The sequence below is a fragment of the Miscanthus floridulus genome, chromosome 8 (genome assembly GCF_019320115.1).
Source record: "Miscanthus floridulus cultivar M001 chromosome 8, ASM1932011v1, whole genome shotgun sequence".
NCBI classification, from domain to species: domain Eukaryota; kingdom Viridiplantae; phylum Streptophyta; class Magnoliopsida; order Poales; family Poaceae; genus Miscanthus; species Miscanthus floridulus.
Window position 1 is genome coordinate 137911010 of NC_089587.1, and position 27973 is coordinate 137938982.

Here is a 27973-nt window from a genome sequence, read left to right on the forward strand (position 1 = left end):
CATTACTAGGGAAAGACACCAACAGAGGATGCTTTCTGTCGTAACCACATCCTACATGCGCCTATAGATGGGAGGTGGATTACAAAGGATTCAACGAGGCTATAAGAGTCACCCTCGTGAGCTACGACTGATCCAAAATGTAGGGTGCATCCATGATTAACCTAAGTCTAAGCATCACGCTTACACTTACAATTAATACTTTACTCCCTCTAGTGCAGGAATAAAGCACTCAAAAGAGTCATGAACCTAAATAACAATATAAACAAGATGCTTACTTGAATCAAAAGCTGATTACCAGAGAAATCTCAGACTCAAGGTTGACTTCCACCAAGGTACAAGCTGTAGAGAGAGCACTGATAGGCCAGAACCACCTCCAAACTCTTCCCTCACTCTCCATCTCTCTATTTCTAAAGACTAGATCCTATGGAGGACTAATCTTCTCTTGATAGCTAGCTCTGATCCTCATAAGGAGAATATGAATTAGGGTTTTAGGATCTAATGAGGGAGGGGGTAGGGGCTGCTATATATAGGCCATAGGTAGAGTAACGGCCAAGGAATCGAGGTGGAGTAAGGGGCAAGGTCTCTAGGATGAGTAAGGGCAAGGAATTGCCAAGTCATCGATCCGTGTCAACTCTCCCGACCACCATTGGATGAATCAACCTAAAACTGCCTTAGAATCAATGGTGTAGATCATAGGAAGGAGTACATGGTGGCAGAGGGTGATGGGCCACCCTCATGGGTCAGGCAGCCCACTATAGTGCTAGGTGGGCTCCTCCTTCTAGTGGCGAGGCTTGGACTCTGTCTTCAGTCGACTTTCATAGGTGTCATAGGTAGAATCACTTGTTGTTGTCAGTTTGCTTGTTTGGAGTGTATGACAGTGGTTCTAGGAGCTATTTTCTAGATAAATCCTCCTACAGTCATGAAATCACCAAAGCTCATGGAATGGATGACCTTACCAGCCTGCAGGAAACCTCCTTGTTCATGCGTCGGGTGTGTGGCACCATTGAAGTCGGTCGACGCATACCACTGTGCCGGGTGCTGCAGCATCAAGGTTTATGAGCGCCACTACTACAACGACGACTATCGTGCCCTGCTCACCACTAGGCTAGCCAGCGTGGGCAACATAGAGGCCTACTTCCTCGCCGGCTTGCATCCTATCTTCATGGAAGCCTGTAGGTCGTTGATGTCATTGATGGAATAGCTTCAGCACTCCACCGAGGCAGGCTATAAACTTGGTATGTATGTCTATGCCCTTGTGCTCTATAGGTCCAATATCGGTGGTGGCAATGACGACATTGCTCAGCACCTATTGAGGGAGCTCAAAGGTGCTGACAAAGCAGGGCCGACTGTATAGCCATGGAAGAACCAAACCTTTCCGCAGTTTTGCTGAGACATGTACTGGCTGTTGTAGGACATGGTGCCACATCATGTAGTGCCTGGTCTTTGCCCAATTCATTACCAGGATGGGCGTCATTAGTGCATAGGTGGCGATGGCGGCGAGCCCCTTAGATTTGAAGTATGGGAGTTGTGGTCTAGATTCTACAGCGAGGAGTGTAGGATCTCACAGGAGTGCGATAAGTTATTCACATCAATTTGGTAGATTAATTCTGAATTAGTGCATGTTAAGTTATGTTAAACATCTATGCAAGTATATCTGTGGTAGGTGACTTTATTTTAATTTGGCAACCACATCAACTATATGTGTATCTTGTTGTTCAAAGTTTGCTGGTGCTGATCATTTTTTTTGTACGAGCATGCACCCCTGCACGCATAAGAAAGTCGGGCCTCAGTACATTTGAACACGTCGAACAATATCCTCTGTAGTTTTTCCTCTTTTTCCTATGATGATTGTGATGAGATCCTAACATCCAGGTATGTTAAGCCTCTGGTCTAGTGGTTCCTGAACGAAGAAGACCCCCCGATCAACACCTTTAGGATCGCCCGGGGGCTATGCCTATTGGGCACGCTAGTGTGCACCCTCTGGCAAAGAGACACCACCGAGCCTGACTCGACCATAGCTTCTGCCTGGGGCTCGAGGAATTCACTGAGCCTTGTGCTCCCGATCTATGGCACCTCTGGGCCTGACCCTTGGCTCATGTTTAGCTAATGATGCTAGCCATGGCCTGGGCATAAGAAGACAAGCCCAAGACTATCGATGCCTAGGGGCTCCCTAGCGCCTCTCCCTAGGTGTGCCCCTGCCAACTGCTCCTCTGATAGGGTCATGTCTGAGGCATGATGTAAGAAGACAAAGCTTCCCATAACCTTTGAGGGCTAGGGGCTTCTGGGCCCATGCGTCAGCCCCTGGAGCCGACCTCCTTCGCCACCATGAAGACTCCAGAAGGTCTCTCCCGAGGAGGTTGGTCCAAGCTGACACCCCTAACACGTAGAGTGTCAGAATAGAGCAACCAGATGACGCTCAGGCTTCTTTGGCTCCAAGATAGCTCAATGGCCATGGCGCACCGCTGCAAGCCCCTCCTAGACTCTGGCACACATAGACCATCGACTAGAACCCCCAAACCACCTTGTACCCGACCTATCTTGTTATATAAGAGATATGGTTGGACCAAGAGGGGAAAGGATCCTAATTCAGTGACTAGACACCCCATTCCATTCCATCCACCTCCGCTCTACACTAAGAGCAAGGCAACCCAGAGAGGGGCACTAAGAGCCCCTCCTCCATTAGATCCCACCATCTCCTTCCTCTCTGACGAGGGGGAGACTCCACCAGTAGGGAGGCAACCTTAGGATTAGCACCAAGCTAACCCCCTACCAAATCTTCTTCCTTTACACTCTATTGTAGCCCCCAGATTTTGGGTGCTCTTAAGTATAAGGATCATTAGCTACTAGACATAGGGACCAAATTGGCCCAAACCAGGATAAACCGTTGCATCTTCTCTACATGATTCTTATGTTCCTGAGTCCACCTAAGCCATCGGAGACCCCATACTCTGACACTAACTCAAACAACATGCTTGCCATGGTTTTGACCCTGTGATAGCTGGCACACCAAGTAGGGGGCAGTGTCAAGTGCGATTCTGGCTCTACGGTGGCTGGATCCACCTACCTCATTGCCGAAGCAAGTGGCGTCACCCTAGAGGGCAGTGTCTGCTTCTCCGTTGGGTTGTCTGTCATGGCTGGCGCCTTCACTTTGGGCTAGGTCCTCAACTTTGGGAGCCTAGCCTACATTATTGACTACTATGGCGAGCTTTGTCCACTCCATGGGACTGTGCCAGTGGGTTATGTGCCCCTGGCACTGTCCCCCCATTGGGGCTCTCAAGAGCAGATCTCGAGGTCCTAGCTCATCAGATCCATCATGGATCTGCCACCACCCGGGAGTGGTGGGAACCGCTCATCACTCTCGGGTCATGTCTTCCCATGGGGAAGGGGAGATCCCGCATCACCCCCTCAACCCACTAGGGTGGGTGGTGCCTAGACCACCAGGAATCCAATGCTAGCTAGCCAGGGAGATTTGTGATGTCACCAAGGTGGCACCATTGGGTGCTCTCCTCACCCATAGGAAAGTGGGCCAAAGAAGAGCTCACCACTAACACGACGAAGCTCTAGTCCATGGTTTGTAGGGGAGGACCAGCTCCGCTGCCCCCATAGCTCCTTGGGAACCCACCGCGAGGGGTCAACATGGCGAGTAGGGCACCGTTGTGATGCCTTCACTGGTCAAAGGTCCCCATCACCTTTGGCCACCAGGACTACCCATGACAAATCCCTAGTCTGGGCCATTTCCCGCTCATCGTCGACCCCATCATCGGACAGGCATGCCTCACGAAGGTGCTGATGGATGGTAGGAGCAGCGTCAATGTTCTCTACATGGACACACTCAATAGTATGGGGATCTTGAGGATGGACCTCCACCCTGGCGGGGCACCCTTCTTTGAGATCATTCCCAGAGCCCAAGTCACTCCTCTTGGAAGCATTCATCTCCCTATCACTTTTGGGGATCCTGCTAACTTCTAGAAGGAGTACATCGACTTTGAGGTGGTGGATTTTGCTAATCCTTACCATGCTCTATTGGGGTGGCTATGCTATGCAAAGTTCATGGCCATCCCGCACTATGGGTGCCTGAAGCTCAAGATTCCCAACCCATGGGGGTCATCATGGTGGCCACCTTCATGGCTGAGGCAAATCTTTGCACATAGGAAGGCACAACCCTTGCCATGGCCAACGTCACTGCCACCAACTTCACCTGAATCCGGCACCAGCCGGGTGATGAGCCCCCGAATGGCTCGAAGGGGAACACAATGGTGGCCTTTCGCCTGGCCAACGACACCAAGATGATCTAGATCTGCCCTGAAGACCCCAAGAAGCAACTCTACATAGGTGCCGGCATGTCCCCACATATGGAATCAGCCCTCATAGAGTTCCTGTGCAACAACGCTGATGTCTTCGCATGGAAGCCCTCCGACATGCCCGACATCTCCTGAGAGATCGCCGAGCACTGCCTCAACATCAAGACTGACGCCAAGCTAGTGCAGCAGCACCTCCACCGACTTTGTAATGGAGGTCCAGCACCCCAACTGGCTAGCCAACCCCATCCTAGTCAAGAAGAAGAATGAGAAATGGAGAATGTGCATTGACTACACCAGCCTCAACAAGGCCTATCCCAAGGACCCATTCCCCTTCCTTGGATTGACTAGGTGGTCGACTCCATCGTTGGCTATGAGGCCCTCTACTTTCGGGATGCATACTCCAGGTTCCACCAGATCATGATGGATCCCTCCGATCAGCTAGCCACGTCCTCATCACACCCTTTGGCACCTTCTGCTACACCTCCATGTCGTTCGGTCTTTGGAATGCTGGGCCACCTTCCAAAGGTGCATGTAGAGGTGTTTTAGGGAGCAAATTGGCTACAACTTGGAGGTTGTTGACATAGAATTTTCGTCCCGTGCCGAGGACACATGCGGCAAGCTGGAAGGGTCTGCTCAATGGAGCTATAGATCCACCTAGCTTTAGCGCAGGGATGGTCGATCCTATGCACTCCTCCCGAGATGTGCCAGTCAATTTGACCCTATAATTGACAAGGAGAGAAAGCTTATCAGTAATTAAGGGCGAAACTTGCGGGTGTTGCCAGATAGTCCTGAATGTGCAGCTTTGAGAGCCGGTATGAAAGGAGATCGACTAAACAGTCGATTTCTAGCATATTCATGAGAATAAATCGGTTAAAGCTCATTGGGTTGTATAAGAAAAATCAGTTATCATTCAAGATAAATGTCATTATTTGAGCAGATATTAATCAATGGCAATAAGATGTCAATAATGATTGGTTTATGCTGAACCAATGATTACAAGCAACCGAATCCCTTTTATATAAAGAAACAATTCAACACCATTTAACCATTTAATAAAGATAAATCTAATAAACATGTTAGATCTCATCTATCGCTATGACCAGTGGGGCATGAGGCAGAATCATGTAGGTCGTAGAAATAACAATAGACTCAATGACCCTAACTCATTACTAATATCAGTGGGGCATGAGGCAGAATCATGCAGGCTGTAATACAATAATATGATCATGGGGCTAACACACCTTTCAACCTATCTTTACTTCAATGGTCTCATGATGCGAACTGCTCATGAAAGCACTCGATATCGGCTAAAACAGTCGATTCAGGCATAGCGCATAGTTAAAGTCGTGCCTTATTAGAAATAGATCTACCGAATAACGATCCTCACTTCACGGTGTTAATTGTGGGGTGTGAGGCAGAATCACACAGGCCATGATAACGGGCCATGGAATGTTTTTTGCTAGCTAATAAATCTACTCAAGATGCAACATGCTTTATCTGCACGTTATGCACGGTCAAGATTGATGTAAAACAGCCGATAAAACGTAACTCATTATTTAATGTATAAATTATATCAGTTTTAGATTAACAAACAATGGGCTAAATAGGGTATAAGGCTGATCTAGATCAATCCCAATCGGGTAGAGTGATATTGCTGTAATTTAGATGAATAATGAAAGCAATAAGCAATATCGGTAACTTAATGAATCTACCAAAGACTGCCATTCTAAGGTAGAGCCGATAACTTGACCTTGATCTAGTTCATGCAGTGGGGGTCGATCGGATCAATGCAGCCATACTTGAACTAGGCAAAAATCGATAACTAACTTATACCAGAGTCATAGTGGAGGTCGACCAGATCGATGCAGCCGTACGAACAGAGGTATAAGCCATGACAGTACTTACAACAAGAAGTGGAGGTCGATCGGATCGATGCAGCCGTACTTGCTAAAGAACTCGCCGAGATCTACTCTACTCCTACTCCTAAAGGGTGGCCAGAGCTGAAAAAGTAAATGACTTGTATATTAGATTGATTGTTGTTCTTTTACAATAGCCGGGGTTTGATATTTATACCCGAGCCCTGTGCATGACTCCTGTCTAAGCACGACTCATTACAATTTTTGAACCTAGAGAAAGCATTCCTAATTTAAGATAACTTAGACTCTAATCTTTCACTTTTTGTAGAGTCCAACATATCTTGTCCTGGCGCCGATCATAACCTTTGTCATTATCCACTGGCGCTATCTAAAGAAAGTCGATTCTAGTTTCACATTCAAATCAGCTGGTTCCGATCATGCAATTGATTCCTTGATGACATGATCTTGGGAGCTTTCGAGTCGCTATGACCCTTCTTCCAAATTTTGGTGTAAACACATGCCCCCTAATTTTGGTGTAAACACATCCCCGAGAGGTCCACAGTCATGGGTAAAGAATCTTGATCTGGGGTCTACTATTTGTCGCCGTCTATGCCAGTTCATGAGCCCATGCTTCAAAACTTTTACGAGAGCATCACTGCTTCATGGGCACTTGGATTTGTCCTTCCAGGCTGGCTCTAAAATGTCTATCCGACCCTGGCAAGAGTGACTCAACAATTCAGCCATGTTTCTCTTCTATCTACCTCTTCGAGTGCTCTCGACTCCGCTGGACCCTCCATGGTCTATCTTATGAAGATCTCAAGTGGTTAGAAGAATTCTTGTGCATAGGGTGATTGTGTCACTTATTCTAGCGCCTTATTGAGCAAGAAGACCAGCCATTGCGGTTAGAAGAATTCTTGTGATATCACCTGAGTCTTCTCTTCATGATCACAAAGTTGTTCTAGTGTTTTGTGAGGGCTAGAATGTGTGGACACCTTCCCCTTGTTGCTCCTCCAAACGCATACTAGGAAAGCCTCAGGCTTCTTTCCCATAGTTCCTCAATTTATAGAGAAATCTGCTGAGCATATGCTAGGTGGGCGATCTTTCCTCTTCTCTAGTATAATTTTATCGATGGGCCGATGTGACTCGGTTCACAATGAGTTTTGGCCTTGTGGAGATCCGGACTCCCTTCAATCCAAAGAAGTCTTGGTGGGTCAATCTATGGTCAATGTATCATTCCCATGATATTTTGTAATCTGGGGAAGCAATAAATTCGAGTCTGTTATCTCTTCGTTATCCGTCCCCTGAATTTCCGAAGTGTTGATCCATTTCTGTTTCTGATTTCAATTTCTCACCTCCATTGAAATCTATCTTCTTGCTTTCTTGGGCTATATATAGGGCTACGGCTGTGGATCAAAAAACAACCCATGTTGTCTCAATCCTTTTTTGTCTTCAGTATATTTCCTGCCTTTCCATAGGTTCAAGGTCATGGAGAACAACAAGAGGTCTGCTAAAGAAGCCCTCAATGGATCTGCATCATCACGCCAACACCTTCATCACTAAGAGGATGCATATTGGGGTACTCTCATCGCTTTGAATCAGAGGGCTAGCTCTGCCTAGCCTTTGGGGTCATCTTTGGCACCAATTTGCCACCAGCTTCCTTGTTACTCAAGGTGACAGATCAATAATGACGATCTACTAGCCTCCATCGATCGGACCGACCAGCATCTAGCCAACTACCTCTCCCTAGCAAAATTGGCTTTGGCCATGATTGAAGACCGATCCCCCCTGAGGTCAGCCTGGTGAGAGAAAGGTTGGCCAAGGCTAAAGCTAGAATCATGGGTGAGATGTCTGCTGTTATCTCTTCATTTTTTTAATTTTGCCCTCAACATTTTTGATCACTCTTTCCTTGAATATTTTAGATCTAACTACTCAGTTGGAGAGTCTTCAATCAGCTATGGATCATGTGGTAGGATTTGTCAATGCCAGGGGCGCCGTTCTGGTGGTTCGCTTGCATGACATCCTAAATCGTGTCAGGGAGGTCACCCTTCATGGCATTCGTCATGGCGCTACCATGACATTGGCTCCTGCACAAGCTCATTCAGGCCTTAATCTTTGGCTTCTTCCCCATGGTTTTCTAGATGTAGCATACCCTAGGGAGCATGAGTGCTTGGTTGAGGATTTTATGAGCGCCACCAACTCTGTAGCTTTCAATACTCTGGCCAATGATATCGTAGGCAAAGTGTTTTCTGGTCCGTAGCTTGTAATAGGTGACATTTAGCAAACAACCTCCTCTCCTTGAGTGATTTCCCTTTGTTTCATGCTTCATACCCATCACCTCATTTGTGTTTGCTTTGCTTCTATAGGTGATACACATTGTATCGGCTTTTACTCCTTTGGGTTCATTTTTGCACTGGAGATGATACCTTTCTGATATCGACCATTAAGGCTATCGACCAAACAGATCGCTTATTAAGTATTGATCCAAATGCTAGGATAATATTTCTTTAAATATTTCCCATTGATTGCTCGGCCAAATTCTTCCTCTCCTTTTAGTGTTTCCAAAATATAAGCATTACTAGGCACACACCATTTGATCCGATAAGGTCCTTCCCAGTTAGGTGACCATTTGCCGAATTTACTATCATTTGATCCGATCGGCAATTTTACTTTCTAGACCAAGTCTCCTTCAGAGAATTGCTTAATCTTGACCTTTTTATTGTAATATTTTGCAACCCTCAGTTTATTGGCTTCGATATTTTCAAGAGCATGCAGCCGAAGGTAACTCAAGTCTTCCAAATTGTCAATCATAAGATTCTTGTAGACTTCAGCTGACAAATCATTCTGCAGTGTAATACGCCTCGATCCAGTTCGAACTTCCCAAGGAAGAACTGCATTATGGCCATACACAAGTTCGTAAGGTGATGTTTTAATTGATCCATGGTAGGCCATCCTATATGCCCACAGCGCCTCATTTAGCGTTGAATGCCACTTCCTTGGCTGTTCCTCGATCTTTTTCTTGATCAGCTTAATCATAATCTGGTTGGACACCTTTGCCTGGCCATTAGCCTAGGCATAGTAAGGGGAGGAATTCAATAGCTTGATTCCCATACTGGCAGCAAAATCCCCAAACTCTTCTGATGTGAACATTGTCCCTTGATCGGTAGTTATGGATTGAGGAATCCCAAAATGATACACAATGTGTTCCCTAACAAAATCAATCATGTTCTTTGAGGTTACCATCTTCAAAGGAATTGCCTCAACCCATTTAGTGAAGTAATCTGTTGCTACCAATATGAACTTCTGTCCTTTGCTTGAAGGCAGAAAAATCTAGCCAATTAAATAAATTCCCCAACCTCAAAACGGCCACTGTTTGATTATTCGATTTATGGCCGATGCAGGCAATCTCTGGACATTACCAAAACGTTGATAGTCCTAGCACCCCTTGTAATATTCAAAGCAATCTTCCAGTATAGTTGACTAGAAATATCCAGTTCTACAAATAATCTATTTCATCTTATAAGTCGATTGATGAGCTCCACATATCCCCTCATGCACCTCACCCATCAACACCTTAGCCTCTTCTTGATTAAAGCATTTGAGCAACACCCCATCGACTGTTTTATAATATAATTGATCATCTAACAAAATATACTTAGCCGATTTATACCTTAGCTTTCTGGTAACTTTCTGAGATGGATTTCTAAGGTAATCGGCTATTTCAACTCTCCAATCATTACTTGAGGTTTCACTACTCAAGACTTCTTGAAACATTCGATATCCTAATGCACTTTGAGCTAGACGATTAGCCTCTTGGTTTTATGCTCTTGGAATATGTTGGAAAGAGATACGAAGAAACTCCTTGAGCAACTTCTGGCACTCATCATAATATCCTTTCAAAGACTTCTTTGCACTCATATAGGCCAATCAACTGATTAATAATTAATTGTGAATCTCTAAATACTTCAATTGCTTTGGCCTTTACTTCATGAAGAAGTTGAAGTCCCTTGAGAATAGCTTCATATTCCGCTTGATTGTTAGTGATCATTGGTTCAGTCGGAAAAGCAAACTCAAAACTTTCCCCCTGAGGCGAAATAATAACAATACCAATGCCACCACCCTACTTGCATGATGACCCATCAAAGAACAACGTCCAAGACATCGGCTCTACATAACTAATGCTTGGCTTGTGATGCTGGGTGATAAAATCGGCCTTTACTTGTCCTTTGACTGCTTTAGCCGATTCGTACTTCAAGTCGAATTCCGATAACGCAAGAATCCACTTTCCCACTCTTCCATTCAGTATTAGCATTGATAACATGTGCTTAACCACATCAGCCTTGGAAACAACTGTACACTCTGCCGATAAGAAGTAGTGTCGTAATTTAGTGCAAGAGAAATATAAACACAAGCATAATTTTTTGGTGGGAGAATATCTTGTTTTTGGATACAGTAGTCTTCTACTTAGATAGAAAACAACTCTCTTTTTGTTCAAATTCTTGCATTAGGGCCGATCCCATTGTCTTGTCATCAGCCGATATGTACAACTTAAATGGCTTACCTTGCTGAGGAGGGACCAACATAGGTGGACACTTCATATATTCTTTTATCTCTTTGAACGCCCTTTGTTGCATGTCACCCCACTTGAATTCTTGGCCATTTTTCAACTTCAACAAGGGAGAAAACGGTAGGATCCTTTCCGACAAATTTGAAATGAATCTTCTGATAAAATTAATCTTACCAAGCAGAGACTGCAATTCTGTTTTAGTAGTCGAAGGAACTACTTTATCAATTACCTTCACGCTTTTCTGACCAACTTCGATTCCTCTCTCGTGGACCATGAATCCTATAAATTGTCCGGCTGATACTCCAAAGGCACACTTATTAGGATTCATCTTCAAACCATGCTTCCTCATGCATTCTAGAGTCTCACGCAAGTCAGCCAGGTGTTCTTTGTACCCTTTGGATTTTATCATCACATCATTGATGTAGATCTCAACAATCCTACCGATCAACTTATGGAAAATGTAATTCATCACCCTTTGATAAGTTGCACTGACATTCTTCAGACCAAAGTTCATCACAACCCACTCGAATAGACCGATTGTGCCGGGGCACCTAAAAGCGGTCTTTGCTATGTCTTCCTTAGCCATGATAATGTGGTTGTATCCTGCATTACCGTTCATGAAGCTAATAACCTTATGCCCGGCTGCTGCATCTACTAATATATTAGCTATCGGCATCGGATAACCGTCCATAGGTGTGGCTTTGTTCAGATCCCTAAAATCAATGCAAACCCTCAATTTTCCATTCTTCTTATATACAGGGACAACATTCGATATCCACTATGCATATCGGCACGGTCGGATAAATTTTGCTTCCAGTAGCCTTTTAGTCTCCTTTTTGATATCATCAAGCACGTTCAGGTTGAATCTCCTCGGAGCTCGTTTAAACGGTCGATATCCAGGTTTGATTGACAACCGATGTTCAACAATTGACTGGTCTAAACCAGGCATCTCATAGTATTCCCAAGCAAAGCAGTCTTTAAATTCCTTTAATAAATCAATCAATTCCCGCTTATACTCCAGATCCAACTTATCACTTATGTATGTTGGCCTAGGCCTATCTCTTGGACCAATATCTACTTCTTCTCATTCATTGGCCGACGTGAAGCCATGTCCTAGTTTGCCATCTGTACCATCTATTGGATTATCCATTAATACAAATTTTCAAAGCCGTCTGCTTCGATCAGTTGTTAGCTTTCACCATTGACTCTTAATTCTGATGGCAACAGAAAAGCCATTTGGATATTAGCTAATGGTTGTTTCTATTGGCTATTGGCTTGGTATGCCATACTTGAAGTTTACCGGATGCCTAAGCCTGTTTCATCTCTTTATTCCTTAGGCGTTGCACCCTTCTCTTCTGGCTTCTTGTTAAACCTCCTAGACACTATTGGCCCTTCTACCAAACATATTTTCTTTCGTTGCCTTTCTCTTCATAATCAGCCTAGTCCTAGTCAACAACTCTCTTTCCAAGTCGATCATGAACACTTTTATTTTTTAAGCGCCGATCCAGGTTATTATGATGATATGTATCTTGAGCATGGATAGACCGGCGGTTGGTTTGAGACTGCCCATGCTCCTGATATTGATTGCTACATTCTAGACAGTCATGTCTGGTAGGCAACTTCAAACCTTCATTCCAGCAATGTCTGAAGAAAGGACAATTCCAATGTAATTCGGCTTGTTTCCTTTCATACCTCTCTTCTTTTAGTTGATGCTGGTATGCTTGATCCTTTAACCAACGCTGATAATCCTTTTCTTTCTACCGCTGCCACTTATTCAACAGAATCTGAGATGTAACCCGCAGCTTTGTCATCTCTACTTTTGATGTCTCCCCCTGCTCGTATCGGCTCTTTTGCTCGGCAAAATGTCTTCTAATCTCTCTGTACTCGTCAGCCGATATTTGCATCTTGGGATCAACTGTTCTAGCTTCTTTTGATTTGGTTGATGTTAGGACCTTAGTTTTCCCTTTGAATAGCCCAGCACCAACCATGTTTAGATCTCCTGGGAAAGGATTATCGTCAACTTTCATTTTCTTAGGCATATCAAATTTGAGCCTCCCCTGCTGAATAGCCCTCTGTATATGCTGTTGAAAAATTTTGCATTCGTTGGTCGAATGAGAAGTAGCATTATGGAACTTGCAGAATTTCTTTTTCTTTAATTGATTAGGGGCAACATGACATGACCATCGGGCAACTTGATCTGCCCTTTCTCAAGTAAGAAATTGAAGAGCTTGTCTAATTTGGTGACATCAAAGTCATAGCTCCACTCAACTCCTCTTCCCTAAGGATTTGGCACCATCACTATCTTCTTGCCCCAATTCCATTCAGCCGTAGCAACCTTTTCTTCTTCATCTTCATAGTCGTCATCGACTGAGTATGGATCATAAGCTTCGGCTACTATGGTACTCTTCTAGAACTAGGTATCTCTGCGCATACTCTGGAATTGGCTATTGAGCGCTGCTACTCGTTGAGCCAATTGACCCAAGTTGTCAAATTCTTGTCCCAGTAGCTTTTCTTTCCACATCGGCAGCATTCCTTGAATAGCTAAAGCAGCTAGTTGATCATCGGCCAAGTTTAAGGAGAAGCACAAGTTCCTAGTTTCTCAGAACCTCTGAAGAAATTCAATGTCCGATTCATTAGTCTTTTGTCTTATAGTTGTCAGATTGGTAATCTTCTTTTCTATAGTCCTAGTGTAAAAATACGTATGAAATTTCTTCTCTAGGTTAGCCCAATTGGTAATGGAATTGACTGGCAATGATGACAACCAAGTGAAGGCTGGCCCTGATAAGGACAAGGAGAAGAAATGAACTCGATGGGCATCCTCAACTGATGCTTTGCCCAATTGTGTAAGATACCGACTGACATGTTCTATCGTGCTTGTACTGCCTTGGCCAGTAAACTTAGCAAACTCTGGGAGCCTATAATTTGTGGGACGAGTGACCAAATCATACCATTCTAGATATGGGCGTTTGTACAAAAAGGTCAGCCCTTTTGGCTTTAGACCGAACTAATTCTTCATCATCTCGGTCACCCTCAGCAGTATTCATCAGATTGCATATTTGGATTTCTTTGCATCTGCTAACCCATCTATGGATTGAAATCCCGTGTGCCTTGGTATCCTAGATTTGGCATCATGTGAAGAGTGTTATAATCCATGCCATAGTGATACCCTTGTGGAATCTTGATCTGCTGGGTCCTTTGCTGGCTTGTAACTTGAAGTCTCTGATTATAGACATAAGGATCCATATCCCTATGGATCCTTTGAATTGATGGTGCTATTTTTTGAGCCAATGATGGTATGTGGCCTGATGTGCCAAAATTGATCACCTGGTTCTGACTTTGCCCCGCTGACTATTGCACATGCTGTACTGATGGTCTAGGATTGTACTATATCTAATTTGTAGTAGTTCCTTGAGCCTATTTAGATGAACCCTGAACTATCTAGACATCACCATTACCAGCTGGTGCTGCTTCTTGATGGCTGGTACCAACTTGATTAGTTCCTTAGGTCAACGGATCTAGAATGTTGTAATAAGTCAGTCTACCTTGACCAACTAGAAATCCATGAATCACCTCTCTCATGGCGTTGTGGAATATGTCCACGAAAGCTTCGTTATGGCTCGATATGGCATCATGAACAGATTTGTCTACAACTTCCTTAAAGAAACGCCTGTCTTCATCTTCAGTCGTATATGTTTGCCTGTATAGTAGAACTCTTGGTAGCGGAAATTTCTAAACAATTATGTTGTCACATGTTTTGGTGTAGAACAACAAACACTTGTTCTAAAATTCTTCTGTAGCTTTGTTGATGATACCCTTATCCCCATCAGGTAGATCTTCATAATGTAGTATAAGGATGTCGTTGTTGTTGTGAACCGCCATGACAATTGTGGGGTCCCACCGGGCGTGCTAGAAACATGTGTCGACATAGAATTTTTGTCCTGTGTCGAGGACACACATAGCAAACCAGAAGGGTCTACTCGATGGAGCTATAGATCTGCCTAGCTTTAGCATAGGGATGGTCGATCCTATGCACTCCTCCCGAGATGTGTAAGTCAATTTGACCCTATAATTGATAAGAAGAGAAAGCTTATTAGTAATTAAGGGCAAAACTTGCCGGTGTTGCTAGACAGTCCCGAATGTGCGGCTCTGAGAGCCGATATGAAAGGAGATCGACTAAACAGTCGATTCCAGCATATTCTTGAGAATAAATTGATTAAAGCTTATTGGGTTGGATAAGAAGAATCAGTTATCATTCAAGATAAATGTCGTTATTTGAGCAGATATTAATCAATGGCAATAAGATGTCAACAATGATTGGTTTATGTTGAGCCAATGATTACAATCAACCGAACCCCTTTTATATAAAGAAACAATTCAACACCATTTAACTGTTTAATAAAGATAAATCTAATAAACATGTTAGATCTCATCTATTGCTATGACCAGTGGGGCATGAGGCAAAATCATGCAGGTCATAGAAATAACAATAGACTCAATGACCCTAACTCATTACTAATATTAGTGGGGCATGAGGTAGAATCATGTAGGCCGTAATACAATAATAAGATCATGGGGCTAACACATCTTTCGACCTATCTTTACTTCAATGGTCTCGTGATGCAAACTACTCATGAAAGCACTCGATATCAACTAAAATAGCCGATTCAGGCATAGCACACAGTTAAAGTCATGCCTTATCAAGAATAGATCTACCGAATAACGATCCCCACTTCATGGTGCTAACAGAGGGGTGTGAGGTAGAATCACACAGGCCATGATAACAGGTCATGGAATGGTTTTTGCTAGCCAATAAATCTACTCAAGACACAACATGCTTTAGCCACACGCTATGCATGATCAAGATTGATGTAAAATAGCCGATAAAATGTAACTCATCGTTTAATGTACAGATTAGATCTGTTTTAGATTAACAAACGATGGACTATACAGGATATAAGGCTGATCTAGATCAATCCCAATTGGGTAGAGTGATATTGCTGTAATTTAGATGAATAATGAAAGCAATAAGCAATATCAGTAACTTAATGAATCTACCAAAGACTGTCATTCTAAGGTAGAGCCGATAACTTGACCTTGATCTAGTTCATGCAGTGGGGGTCGATCGGATCGATGCAGCCATACTTGAATTAGGCTAGAATCGATAACTAACTTATACCAGAGTCACAGTGGAGGTCGACCAGATTGATGCAGCCGTATGAACAGAGGTATAATCCATGACGGTACTTACAACAAGTAGTGGAGGTCGACCGGATCGATGCAGCCATACTTGCTGAAGAACTCCCCGAGATCTACTCTACTCCTACTCCTAAGGGGTGGCTGGAGCCAAAAAAGTAAATGACTTGTATATTGGATTGATTATTGTTCTTTTACAATAGCCGGGGTTTGATATTTATACCCAGGCCCTGTGCATGACTCCTGTCTAAGCATGACTCATTACAATTTTTGAACCTAGAGAAAACATTCCTAATTTAAGATAACTTGAACTCTAATATTTCCCTTTTTATAGAGTCCAACATGTCTTGTCCTAGCGTTGATCATAACCTTTGTTATTATCCGCTGGCGCTATCTGAAGAAAGCTGATTCTAGTTTCATGTTCGAAACAGCTGGTTCTGATCATGAAATTGATTCCTTGATGACATGATCTTGGGAGCTTTCGAGTCCCTATGACCCTTCTTCCAAATTTTGGTGTAAACAGAGGTCTACATCGATGACATCATCATGAAGTCTCGAGCATCTGCACAATTAATCTGTGACTCAGAGGAAACCTTTGAGCCAACCACATCAAGCTCAATCTAGAGAAGTGTGTGTTCGAGGTCCTAGCTAGGAAGCTCCTAGGTTTCATTGTCTCCGAACATGGTATCAAGGCCAACTCCAAGAACATCTCTATGATCATGAACATGGAGCTAATCAAAAACCTAAAAGGAGCTCAAAGGCTCACCAAGTTTCTAGCCACGCTCAGCCACTTTATATCATGCCTTGGGGAACAAGGTATGCCACTATACAAGCTCCTAAAGAAATCCGATCATTTTGAGTGGACGCAGGAAGCTCAGGAAGCGCTCACAAGGCTAAAGGACTTCCTCACTACATCGTCGGTCCTAACCTCCCCTTTGATGAGGGAGACTCTGCTCCTTTACACCACCACCACGCCGCACACTATCAGCATAGCTCTGGTGGTGGAGCACGAGGAGGAGGGCCATGTCCTCAAGGTCCAATGGCCGACTCTGCTCCTTTACACCACCACCACGCCACACACTATCAGCATAGCTCTAGTGGTGGAGCACAAGGTGGAGGGCCATGTCCTCAAGGTCCAATGGCTAGTGTACTTCATCAGTGAAGTCCTCTCTGACTCGAAGGCCCGGTACCTGAGGATCCAAAAGCTCCTCTACGCCGTGCTCATCACCAAGTGCAAGCTCTAGCACTAATTCGATGCCAACCCTATAGTGGTTGTATCTTCCAGCAGCTTGCGGGACATCATCAACAACCAGGAGTCCACTGGCCATATCACCAAGTGGGGGCATGAGCTCATGGGCCTCGACGTCACCTATGCCCCCGCACCACGATCAGGTCCCAAGCCCTCATTGACTTCATCCTAGAGTGGACCAAGGAGCCAGCCATGACCGTCCCCATCAAGGTAGAGTACTGGACAATGTACTTTGATGGCTCCCTCACCCTTGAGTGGGCAGGTGTGGGGGTTCTCCTCATATCCCCCAATAGCAACAAACTGAGGTACGCCCTTCAACTCCACTTTCAGGCCAATAACATCGTTGAAGAGTATGAGGCACTCCTCCATGGTATGGCCGTCAAGCTTGATGCTCTGTGCCACTTCTTATGAGGAGACTCTAAACTGGTTATCAACCAAGTCATGAAGGAGTTGACTTGCCATGACGTGAAGATGGAGGCCTACTTTGTGAAGGTCCAAAAGCCAAAGGACAAGTTTGATGGCATTGAGCTCCATCACATCCTCTGGTGGGACAACAAGGAGGCTAACTTCTTGGTGAGGTTGGCATCCTCCTGGAAGCCCCCACTGTCTGGAGTCTTCCTCAACATCCTTGATGCCCCCTCAATTCGCTTGAGGAGGGCAAGGCGCCAGCCTTAGTGTAACACCGAAAAAATTTGCCCCTTTTGAAATAGAGTTAAAATGATTTAAGTTGGAATTTTTGTGCACATGAAATATAGGAAATAAAATTTTTCATTAAATTAAAATACATTATAAGGTAGCAACATGTTTGATGCATACATGCTATTGCATTTAATTTTATTGGTTGAGTGGTTTTAATTGAAAAGTCAAAATGGTTAAAATACTTTTAAAATGAAATTGAAAATGGCTTTGAAATAAAAGGAAGGAAAGAAAAGGAATTAGAAAATGTAAGAACTTAAAAAGTTATTTTCGAAAAACATACCCAAAATTGGTTCATTTATGTTTGAATTAAAAGTGTATTTTAAATCATATTTATACTTGATTGGATCATATTTGAAATTGTTTTGAATTAAGAAAAGAAAAAGAATTGAAAAAAAAAATTGATTTGGAAAAACTCTCTTTCTTCCCTTCTAGCCCAACTCTCGGCCTCCTTCACGCTCTCGGCCCAGCAACCGGCCTGGCCTGCTGGCCAGCCCAGCCGCACTCCCCCCCTTCCCACATGGCCTAGCTCAACCGTGGCCCACCTGCTGCATCGCTCCGTGCGGTCTGCTCAGCGGACTAGCTGCTGCTCCGCACCGCTCTGCTTGGCCTGCCCCGCGCGTTGCTCGCACGCGCAAGCGCCCGACCCGCTCGGTCAGACGCCACACGCCGCCCCTTCTCCCTCACTGCACCATGGGTCCCGCTGATCAGTGTGCACCTACACGCTCTTTCCTTCACCCCGCTGCGATGCTGGCCCTGCCTGTCAGCCGCTGCACGCCCGTCGTCCCCTTCCTTTCCCTTCTTTCCTTTTTCCCCCTGTTTCTTTCCTTTCCTCCTCACTACCGATGGTGCACCACGGATGGCAAGCCACCGGTCCACCATGCCTACAAGGCAAGCACCGTAATCAATATGCCCCACTCCCCTTCCTTGTACGCCGTAGCCCCGCCCGCCTATAAAGCCGAGCCGGACCCCCTTTCCTTCTCCCTTTTCCCGGCCGCGCTCAAGCAGCTCGCCACTGTCGCGGTAATACACCGACCAGTGCCTAAGCCTCGTCGGCGATGTGTCTCGAAGGTCTACCTTGTTCCCCCGCGCCCGTAGGTAACATCAATTCTGCATTTTGGTCTTGTTTTGCTCGAATTTTCCCTCACCCACACCCTATCTTCTCTCTCTAGTCACTGTCGCCGTCGACTCGTGCCCTTGGAGTCTCTCAGACGCCGCAACCATCTCCATCTGAATCTCGGTGAGCTACTCATCCTCCCATTGCCCTCTATTCAACAAGCAGCGCCGTAGAACACCGTAACGGCGAGCTCCGAACCATCAGCCAAGGCACCACCATGGGATTCATGCTCCAACGCATTCTCCGCCTAAGAATTGTGCTCCATTGAGTCCGCAAGCACATGTACTTTGTTTTCGTGTAGTTTGTTTCGATCGTGGAAGTCCCGAGCGCCCTCCCGACGACCGCCGCCATGCCTTCCTCGCCGCCAGCCATGATGTGCTTTCTGGAGATGAAGAGCAGCATCGGGGATCAACCGCACGCGCCTACGCCATTGGATTCCCTATGTATGGCCTTGATTAGATGTACCGTTAGATGTGTAACTGGTCCACTGGGACCCGTGGACTCGGTCCACCACGCCAAGTCAACACGCGCCCACGCACACGTGGTGCACCACACCAATCACTGTGGCCACATGGCTGTCCAGTCAGTGCGCGGTCAACCCGCAGTCAAAGCCATGCGCATCTTGTAGAAAAGCCCCTGCAGTTTTTAGAAATAAACCCGCAGTCCATAACAGTTTAAAATAAATACATTTTGGTCCAATTTTTATTCATTTTAGACCCTGTATTTTCTAGAAATAGTACGCTCAGTCCAGCAGCCGTGTAATTTCATATTTTTAATTTATTTAATTCAAAAATGAGTTCGAGTTAATTACAGAAATGCCACTGAACCTTATTTCATGCATAACTTTTGCGTTTTTAGTCCAATTTGACCCATTCGAATTGCGTTAGGATCGTATTTACATTATTTACATGTTTATACAACTGTTAGGCATGTTTTTAATATCTAAAATTCATGGGTAGATTTAATCTATTATTTAACTATAGGAAAACTTGTTTAAATCATAACTTATTCATTTCAACTCTGAAATAGTCCGTTCAAGTTGCATTAGATTCGTAGCGACGAGATTTATGCGTTAGTAATAGTGTTTACTATATTGATATTTCTAAAATAACGTGGTTTAAATCATATCTTGATTAATGATTATGCAACTAAGTTTTATACATAAAATATAATTTGTTTTATAATTTAAATCTAAAAATTGACTTAATTCAATCCATATTATTTATAAAATGTCTTTTATATATGAATTCGTATGGTTAACATAAAAGAAGCCTATAGTTTTCTTTTTCACGTATTAAGCAAATCTCTCGGTCATTGTAACTTTTCAACCGTAGCTTCGATTAGCGTGTCTCTCGTGACTATGTGTTCGTAGTGATGCGTAGAATCATATATCAATCTCTTTTACTTATTTTTCTATGATTGGTGTACTGTTCTGATATAGATGCAACTATATGCTATGCATGTATGTGTATGGATGTTTGTGTGGTGTTCTACGATTGTCCAGTCGGTGAGATACACATAGTGATCCAGAAGAAGAAGGACATTGAAGATAAAGCTTACCGAAGGATCGGTGTGTAAGGCAAGTATAGCATGGGACCATCCTTGTTACCTATTCACATTTAATCACTAAATTCATATTGCATGTGTCTACCTTGTTGCCAATAAGGATATCCTAGATATTTGATATCTTGTACCTTGAAACCTTTGGGATATTGCATTTGGTAGTTTTTTCTAGTGCTTAATCAAAACCATGATCTTGTAACTTGACTAATGGTATATGCAATAAACATTAAACCATGACTTTTTAGCAACATGGAAACAGGGGGCTAGAGTGTTTAGCTACTTTCTAAATGCTTTAGATTCCTCTCCCTAAGGACTTATCTGTAAGTGATCATCCAGGACTCATAGTACAACTATGAGAGCTATATGGCTCTAGCTTTAGCTCAGTATGAGGACTTTTTCTAGCTTGTTAGTGGTTACCATTACAGTGCAAGGGGGACCTTGATGGGTATGATCTCGGTCTGCTAAGAGGGTGCATTTTGTTAGTCACTCCTTGGAGGGGGGTTCATGCTTATTGATGGGAAAACCTTAGCGGCCCTAACTTGTTAGACGAACCTTTGAAAGGCTTCATTGTGAACCCTACCGACCTTCCTTGGTAGTGGGTCAAGAGGTTGGCCGCCTCGGGCGAAAGGGTAAATCACGACTCATAGTGAAAGTATACAAACTCTACAGAGTATAAAACTGATATATCAGCCGTGCTCATGGTCACGAGCGGCCTTAGACCCTTATGGAATAGAGATGATCACAAATGGATAATTGTACTAATGATCAATTGTTTATGCTATACATTATTCATATTTACCTGATCATGTGTTTATGGGAATGATAAATTCTTTGCTACTCAATTGCTTAAAAAGATGACCTATTAAAGCTAATCGTAGTAAACCAATGTTAGCCTTTTGAGCCCCATGAACCCCATGATATAATTGTTAAGTACGACATGTACTTACGCTTGCTTTACTTTTCTATAAATTGGATAAAAGTCCCGAATGGGTACTAGATTGCTGGTTTGGAGGAGTTAGGCTTGTGGTCAACCAGTCAACTTTCTGCTGTCTTTACTCTGAGGTTATTTTTCTTTTACTAATACGTTATGTAATAAGTATTGTCTCTTGATATTACCCTTATTTGTGGCTATATGTGAGATTTGACTACCTGGGCTCACATATAGTGTGTATCTGGTTTTATCTTTAGAACCAAGTGTTACAAGTGGTATCAGAGCAATGCTGACTATAGGACGCAAGCCTAGTTAGAACTGGACATCTTAGCATGCTTTTATCTTTGCTTAGTTCTTGCTTTCTCCCTAACCTTGTTATTTGCAAAAAGTTATGCTCACTTCAACCTCTGTTCTATTATGAAAACCTTGTCTCTATTTTGAATTTTCTCTCTTGGTCTATTAGTTGGATCGTAACAAGATATCTGCCAACGTCAGAGATCAGGAGGACCAAGCTACATTGTCCTTGACTGCATTCGACAAGGAGAAGCTTGTAGCTATGCAACAACAAGCACCAGAAGGAATGACTCAACCTAGGAGTTTTCAACAGTGCTTGCCATAAGGACAAACCAACATACCAAAGGGACTAGTGAAGAGACAAGTGGTGGAAGCTTGGAAGAAGATGAAGTGTCCTACGTTCTAGTTTGCGCAGCGGAAGTGTGGTGGTACTCAAGGACGTAAGAGAGAACTCAGAGTATTAAATAATGAGGGTGTTCATAGCAAGACTCTTAGAAGTCAGGATCCATGTCAGTGCTATAAACATTATGGTTTCCCTATTTATGGGACAAGTCTAATAAGTGGGAAGTTAAGGTGAACCCAAGTTGTGAAGCTAATATGGATAAGAAGAGAAAGGAGGTCTCAATAGAGCAAGTATTGGGAAGCAATCAACATTTGGATTTGTCACATCTAGCTCTGATCCCAAGTCAGATGAATCTAATCTATAAAGAGTTAGAAGCTTCTCAAGATAAAACTACTTCACATGAGGTATGCATAGATGGGTGGACTATCACCTATAAGGAGTTTCAACCTTGAAAGACCAAGCAAGCTAGAAAATTGACCAGTCAAACCAAGATGAATTTTCAGAATCAGAAAGCTAACAAAACACCAAGTAACAATTCCGTAGAGTATGACATCACAAAAGACCTAGCTAAGAGAAGGTGTAATCATTGCTAGCAAGAAGAACATTATGTTATATCTTGCCCATAGAAGAATCAACAAGTACACCATGGAAGTAGCTAGAATTAGATCACTACTGGACTGCCACCAGGAAGTCTTAGTGATACCCAACAGGGAAGAAGCATTTGGTGAAATTGATGAATGAAGAAGTCATGCTAGACTACCCAAGATCCTTAGTTAAGAAATAGGAGTTTTGTGCCCTTTATGTAATATAAACGATAGTAGCGCAAGTTGAGTTAATGATTGAGTTGTGCATCTTTAAGTGCTTGATGATCTGTCATTATGTTTATGCTTGTTTTGCATCTTTGTAATGATTGCAATGATCTTGTTGGGTGTTCCCATAATTTCAATTAGTTCATAGGTTTAAGGTATAAGGATTAATGAAATAAATAGTTGGGTTATTGTTTTCCTCTGTTTTTCCTATCCTATCTTTGGAGCAGCTTGTCTTTATCGGTTCATATCTCTGAATTTGGATGATCATAAATCATGAGATCATTTTGGACAATAGTAGACTTCAATCACAAGGCGATACAAGCTATACTTTGGTGTCCCCTATTTTACCTTATCTTAAGGGGGGTAGCCAAGTTGAAGGGTTTGCAAGATGAAGTTTTCTTGGAAGAATTGGATATCTCGATTGTTGGGGTTTTCTCTGGTCTTTGATATTATCAATCCTTTCTTGCCATCTCTTAAAACTACAATAAAGAATGCTATGAATGACTGAATCCTAATGCATATATGTTGGAAACAGATGGCCTCTACCAGGAGAAGTGCTTCATAAGATGTTGGAAGGAATATTCCCACTTCTAATCCATCTCTATCAAGTCCCCCAACAAAAGAGCAAGCTTTGATGACGCAGACTTAGCTGATGAAAGAGAAGAAGAGAAAACGTGACCTTTAATGCCAGCTAAGGAACACTCAACCTCGGTTTTCTACGCAACCAGAATATCAGTCACATTCTATGAATCTACTTGTGAGTATAGATCAGAATCAGTATCAGCAACCCGATGGTGAAGTGAAATAGGTCAGCTCTCAAGAGCCAGAACAGAATGTCCATGGGAAGCAGGTGCATGGAAAAAAGTTAAAACGGAATTACATCCTTGGAAGATTGAATAGTGTGGATAAGACTACCACCCATGGAGCTAAGGAGGTCATTTATGGATTGATTGCAGTAGGTTCAACCAGTGCTATGGTGATGTTTGATCCTAGTGCATCACATTCGTTTATCTCTAGTGCATATGTAAAGGAACATAAGATAACTATGCTTCCAATGAGGAAACCAGTGATAGTTAAGTCCCTAGGAGGAGAAATGAAGGCAAACCGCATATGCCCAAGAGTTAATCTTGACATAAATGGGATAAAATTTGAAGCAAACCTTATTGTATTAGAGTTAGTGGACATTGATGTTATTCTTGGAATAGGATGGATGTCTGCATGTAAAGGAGTGATCAAGTATGCCTAGCGTTCGGTGCTTCTAACCACACCGTCAGGTGAAAGAATTGAGTATGAGGGTTTTCAACTTGCACCTGAGGAATATGACAATGAGAATGATCTAATAGAAGGTGTGAACACTAAGGATAGTAAAGTGGACTATGAGTTTCTAGATGATGGAGTAGAGGAACAAACACCCTTGGAGGAGCTCCATCCAACAGATGGTGATTATCCAGTTAGGATCTTAGAAAGAGCCCAGGGAACTCTTATGGGAAAAGTGCTTAATGTGTGTAAAGTTCATTGGAATAATCAATCAGAGGAAGAGGCAACTTGGGAAAATGAGAATCAATTGAAGATAGATTTTCCTCATCTCTTTGAGGTGTAGCACAATTACGTTAGAAGTCATGATGGGGGTGTCATATGAAGTTGGTTATGCCCTTGAGTCTAAGGTTTCTGTATTTAAGATAGTTGTATCCCTCAACTTAAGGGGGATAATCCATGCAACCAAATCCTTTGATTCTTGAGCTTTGGAGATAAGACATGTGTAACTTGTTAAGCTGGTTTATAATGCAAGTTGAGATGTTGGATTGTTTATCTGAGTTCTGTTCCTAGTTCTGTCTCCCTTCCTTGTCCCTAGCCTTTTTCAAATCTCGGGACGAGATTCATCTTAAGGGGGTAGAATTATAACACCCTAAAAATTTGCGCCTTTTGAAATAGAGTTAAAATGACTTAAGTTGGAATTTTTGTGCACATGAAATATAGGAAATAAAAATTTTCATTAAATTAAAATGCATTATAAGGTAGCAACATGTTTGATGCATACATGCTATTGCATTTAATTTTATTGGTTGAGTGGTTTTAATTAAAAAGTCAAAATGGTTAAAATACTTTTAAAATGAAATTGAAAATGGCTTTGAAAAAAAAGGAAGGAAAGAAAAAGAATTAGAAAATGTAAGAACTTAAAAAGTTATTTTCGAAAAACATGCCCAAAATTGGTTCATTTATGTTTGAATTAAAAAGTGTATTTTAAATCATATTTATACTGGATTGGATCATATTTGAAATTGTTTTGAATTAAGAAAAGAAAAAGAATTGAAAAAGAAATTGATTTGGAAAAACTCTCTTTCTTCCCTTCTAGCCCAACTCCTGGCCACCTTCGTGTTCTCGGCCCAGCAACCGGCCTGACCTGCTGGCCAGCCTAGCCGCACTCCCCCCTTCCCGTGCGGCCTAGCTCAGCCACAGCCCGCCTGTTGCATCGCTCCGTGCGGTCTGCTCGGTGGCCAGCTGCTGCTCCACACCGCTCTGCTCAGCCTGCCCCACGCGTCGCTCGCATGTGCAAGCGCCCAGCCCGCTCGGTCAGACACCACACGCCGCCCCTTCTCCCTCACTGCGCCATGGGTCTCGCTCGTCAGCGCGCACCCGCACGTGCTTTCCTTCTCCTCGCTGCGATGCTGGCCCCGCCTGTCAGCCGCCGCACGCCCGTCGTCCCCTTCCTTTCCCTTCTTTCCTTTTCTTCCATGTTTCTTTCCTTTCCTCCTCACCACCGATGGCGCACCACGGATGGCAAGCCGCTGGTCCACCGCGCCTACAAGGCAAGCACCGTAATCACTGCGCCCCACTCCCCTTCCTTGTACGCCGCAGCCCCACCCACCTATAAAGCCGAGCTGGACCCCCTTTCCTTCTCCCTTTTCCTGGCCGCGCTCAAGCAGCTCACCACCGCTAGCCCCGCCCACCTATAAAGCCGAGCCAGACCCCCTTTCCTTCTCCCTTTTCCCGGCCACGCTCAAGAAGCTCGCCACCACCGTGGTAATACGCTGACCAGCGCCCAAGCCTCATTGGCGACGTGTCCTGAAGGTCCGCCTTGTTCCCCCCACCCGTAGGTAACATCAATTCCATGTTTTGGTCTTGTTTTGCTCAAATTTTCCCTCACCCACACCCTATCTTCTCTCTTCAGTCACTATCGCCGTCGACCCATGCCCTTGGAGCCTCTCGGACGCCACAACCATCTCCATCCAAATCTTGGTGAGCTACTCATCCTCCCAATGCCCTCCGTTCATCAAGCAGCGCCCTAGAACGCCGTAACGGTGAGCTCCGAACCATCAGCCATGGCGCCACCATGGGATCCATGCTCCGACGCATTCTCCGCCTAAGAATTGTGCTCCATTGAGTCCACAAGCACGTGTACTTCGTTTTCATGTAGTTTGTTTTGATCGTGGAAGTCCCGAGCGCCCTCCCGACGACTGTCGCCATGCCTTCCTTGTCGCCGGCCATGATGTGCTTTTCAGAGATGAAGAGCAGCGCCGGGGATCACCCACACGCGCCTACGCCATTGGATTCCCTATGTACGGCCTTGATTAGATGTACCGGTTGGATGTGTAACTGGTCCACCGAGACCCGTGGACTCGGTCCACCGCGCCAAGTCAGCATGCGCCCATGCACACGTGGTGCACCGCACCAATCACGTGTGGCCATGTGGATGTCTAGTCAGTGCGCGGTCAACCCACAGTCAAAGCCATGTGCATCTTGCAGAAAAGCCCCTCCAGTTTTTAGAAATAAACCCACAGTCCATCACAGTTTAAAATAAATACATTTTGGTCCTATTTTTATTCATTTTAGACCCTGTATTTTCCAAAAATAGTACGCTCAATCCAGTAGCCATGTAATTTCATATTTTTAATTGTTTTAATTCAAAAATGAGTTCGAGTTAATTACAGAAATACCACTGAACCTTATTTCATGCGTAACTTTTGCGTTTTTAGTCCAATTTGACCCGTTCGAATTGCGTTAGGATCATATTTACATTATCTACATGTTTATACAACTGTTAGGCATGTTTTTAATATATAAAATTCATGGGTAGATTTAATCTATTATTTAACTATAGGAAAACTTGTTTAAATCATAACTTATTCATTTCAACTCTGAAATAGTCCGTTCAAGTTGCATTAGATTCGTAGCAACAAGATTTATGCGTTAGTAATAGTGTTTACTATATTGATATTTCTGAAATAACATGGTTTAAATCATATCTTGATTAATGATTATGCAACTGAGTTTTATACATAAAATATAATTTGTTTTACTTTTGTTTTATAATTTAAATCTAAAAATTGACTTAATTCAATCCATATTATTTATAAAATGTCTTTTATATATGAATTCATACGGTTAACATAAAAGAAGCCTATAGTTTTCTTTTTCACGTATTAAGCAAATCTCTCGGTCGTTGTAACTTTTCAACCGTAGCTTCGATTAGCGTGCCTCTCGTGACTGTGTGTTCATAGTGATGCGTAGAATCATATATCAATCTCTTTTACTTATTTTTCTATGATTGGTGTACTATTCTGATATAGATGCAATTGTATGCTATGCATGTATGTGTATGGATATTTGTGTGGTGTTCTACGATTGTCCAGTCGGTGAGATACTTGTGGTGATCCAGAAGAAGAAGGACATTGAAGATAAAGCTTACCGAAGGATCGGTGTGTAAGGCAAGTATAGCATGGGACCATCCTTGTTACCTATTCACATTTAATCACTAAATTCATATTGCATGTGTCTCCCTTGTTGCCAATAAGGATATCCTAGATATTTGATATCTTGTACCTTGAAACCTTTGGGATATTGCATTTGGTAGTTTTTGCTAGTGCTTAATCAAAACCATGATCTTGTAACTTGACTAATGGTATATGCAATAAACATTAAAACATGACTTTTTAGCAACATGGAAACAGGGGGCTGGAGTGTTTAGCTACTTTCTAAATGCTTCATATTCCTCTCCCTAAGGACTTATCTGTAAGTGATCATCCAGGACTTATAGTACAACTATGAGAGCTATATGG

The 27973-nt window shown here is 43.4% G+C and overlaps 1 protein-coding gene across 1 annotated transcript; it reads left to right on the forward strand.

Annotated features, from left to right (window-relative positions):
* The first annotated feature begins 16639 nt into the window (after positions 1–16639).
* LOC136469916 (uncharacterized) lies at positions 16640–17158 on the forward strand. The gene has a single exon (XM_066467933.1). It carries the CDS (start codon positions 16640–16642, stop codon positions 17156–17158), a length of 519 nt encoding a protein of 172 aa, XP_066324030.1.
* The last annotated feature ends 10815 nt before the right edge of the window (positions 17159–27973 follow it).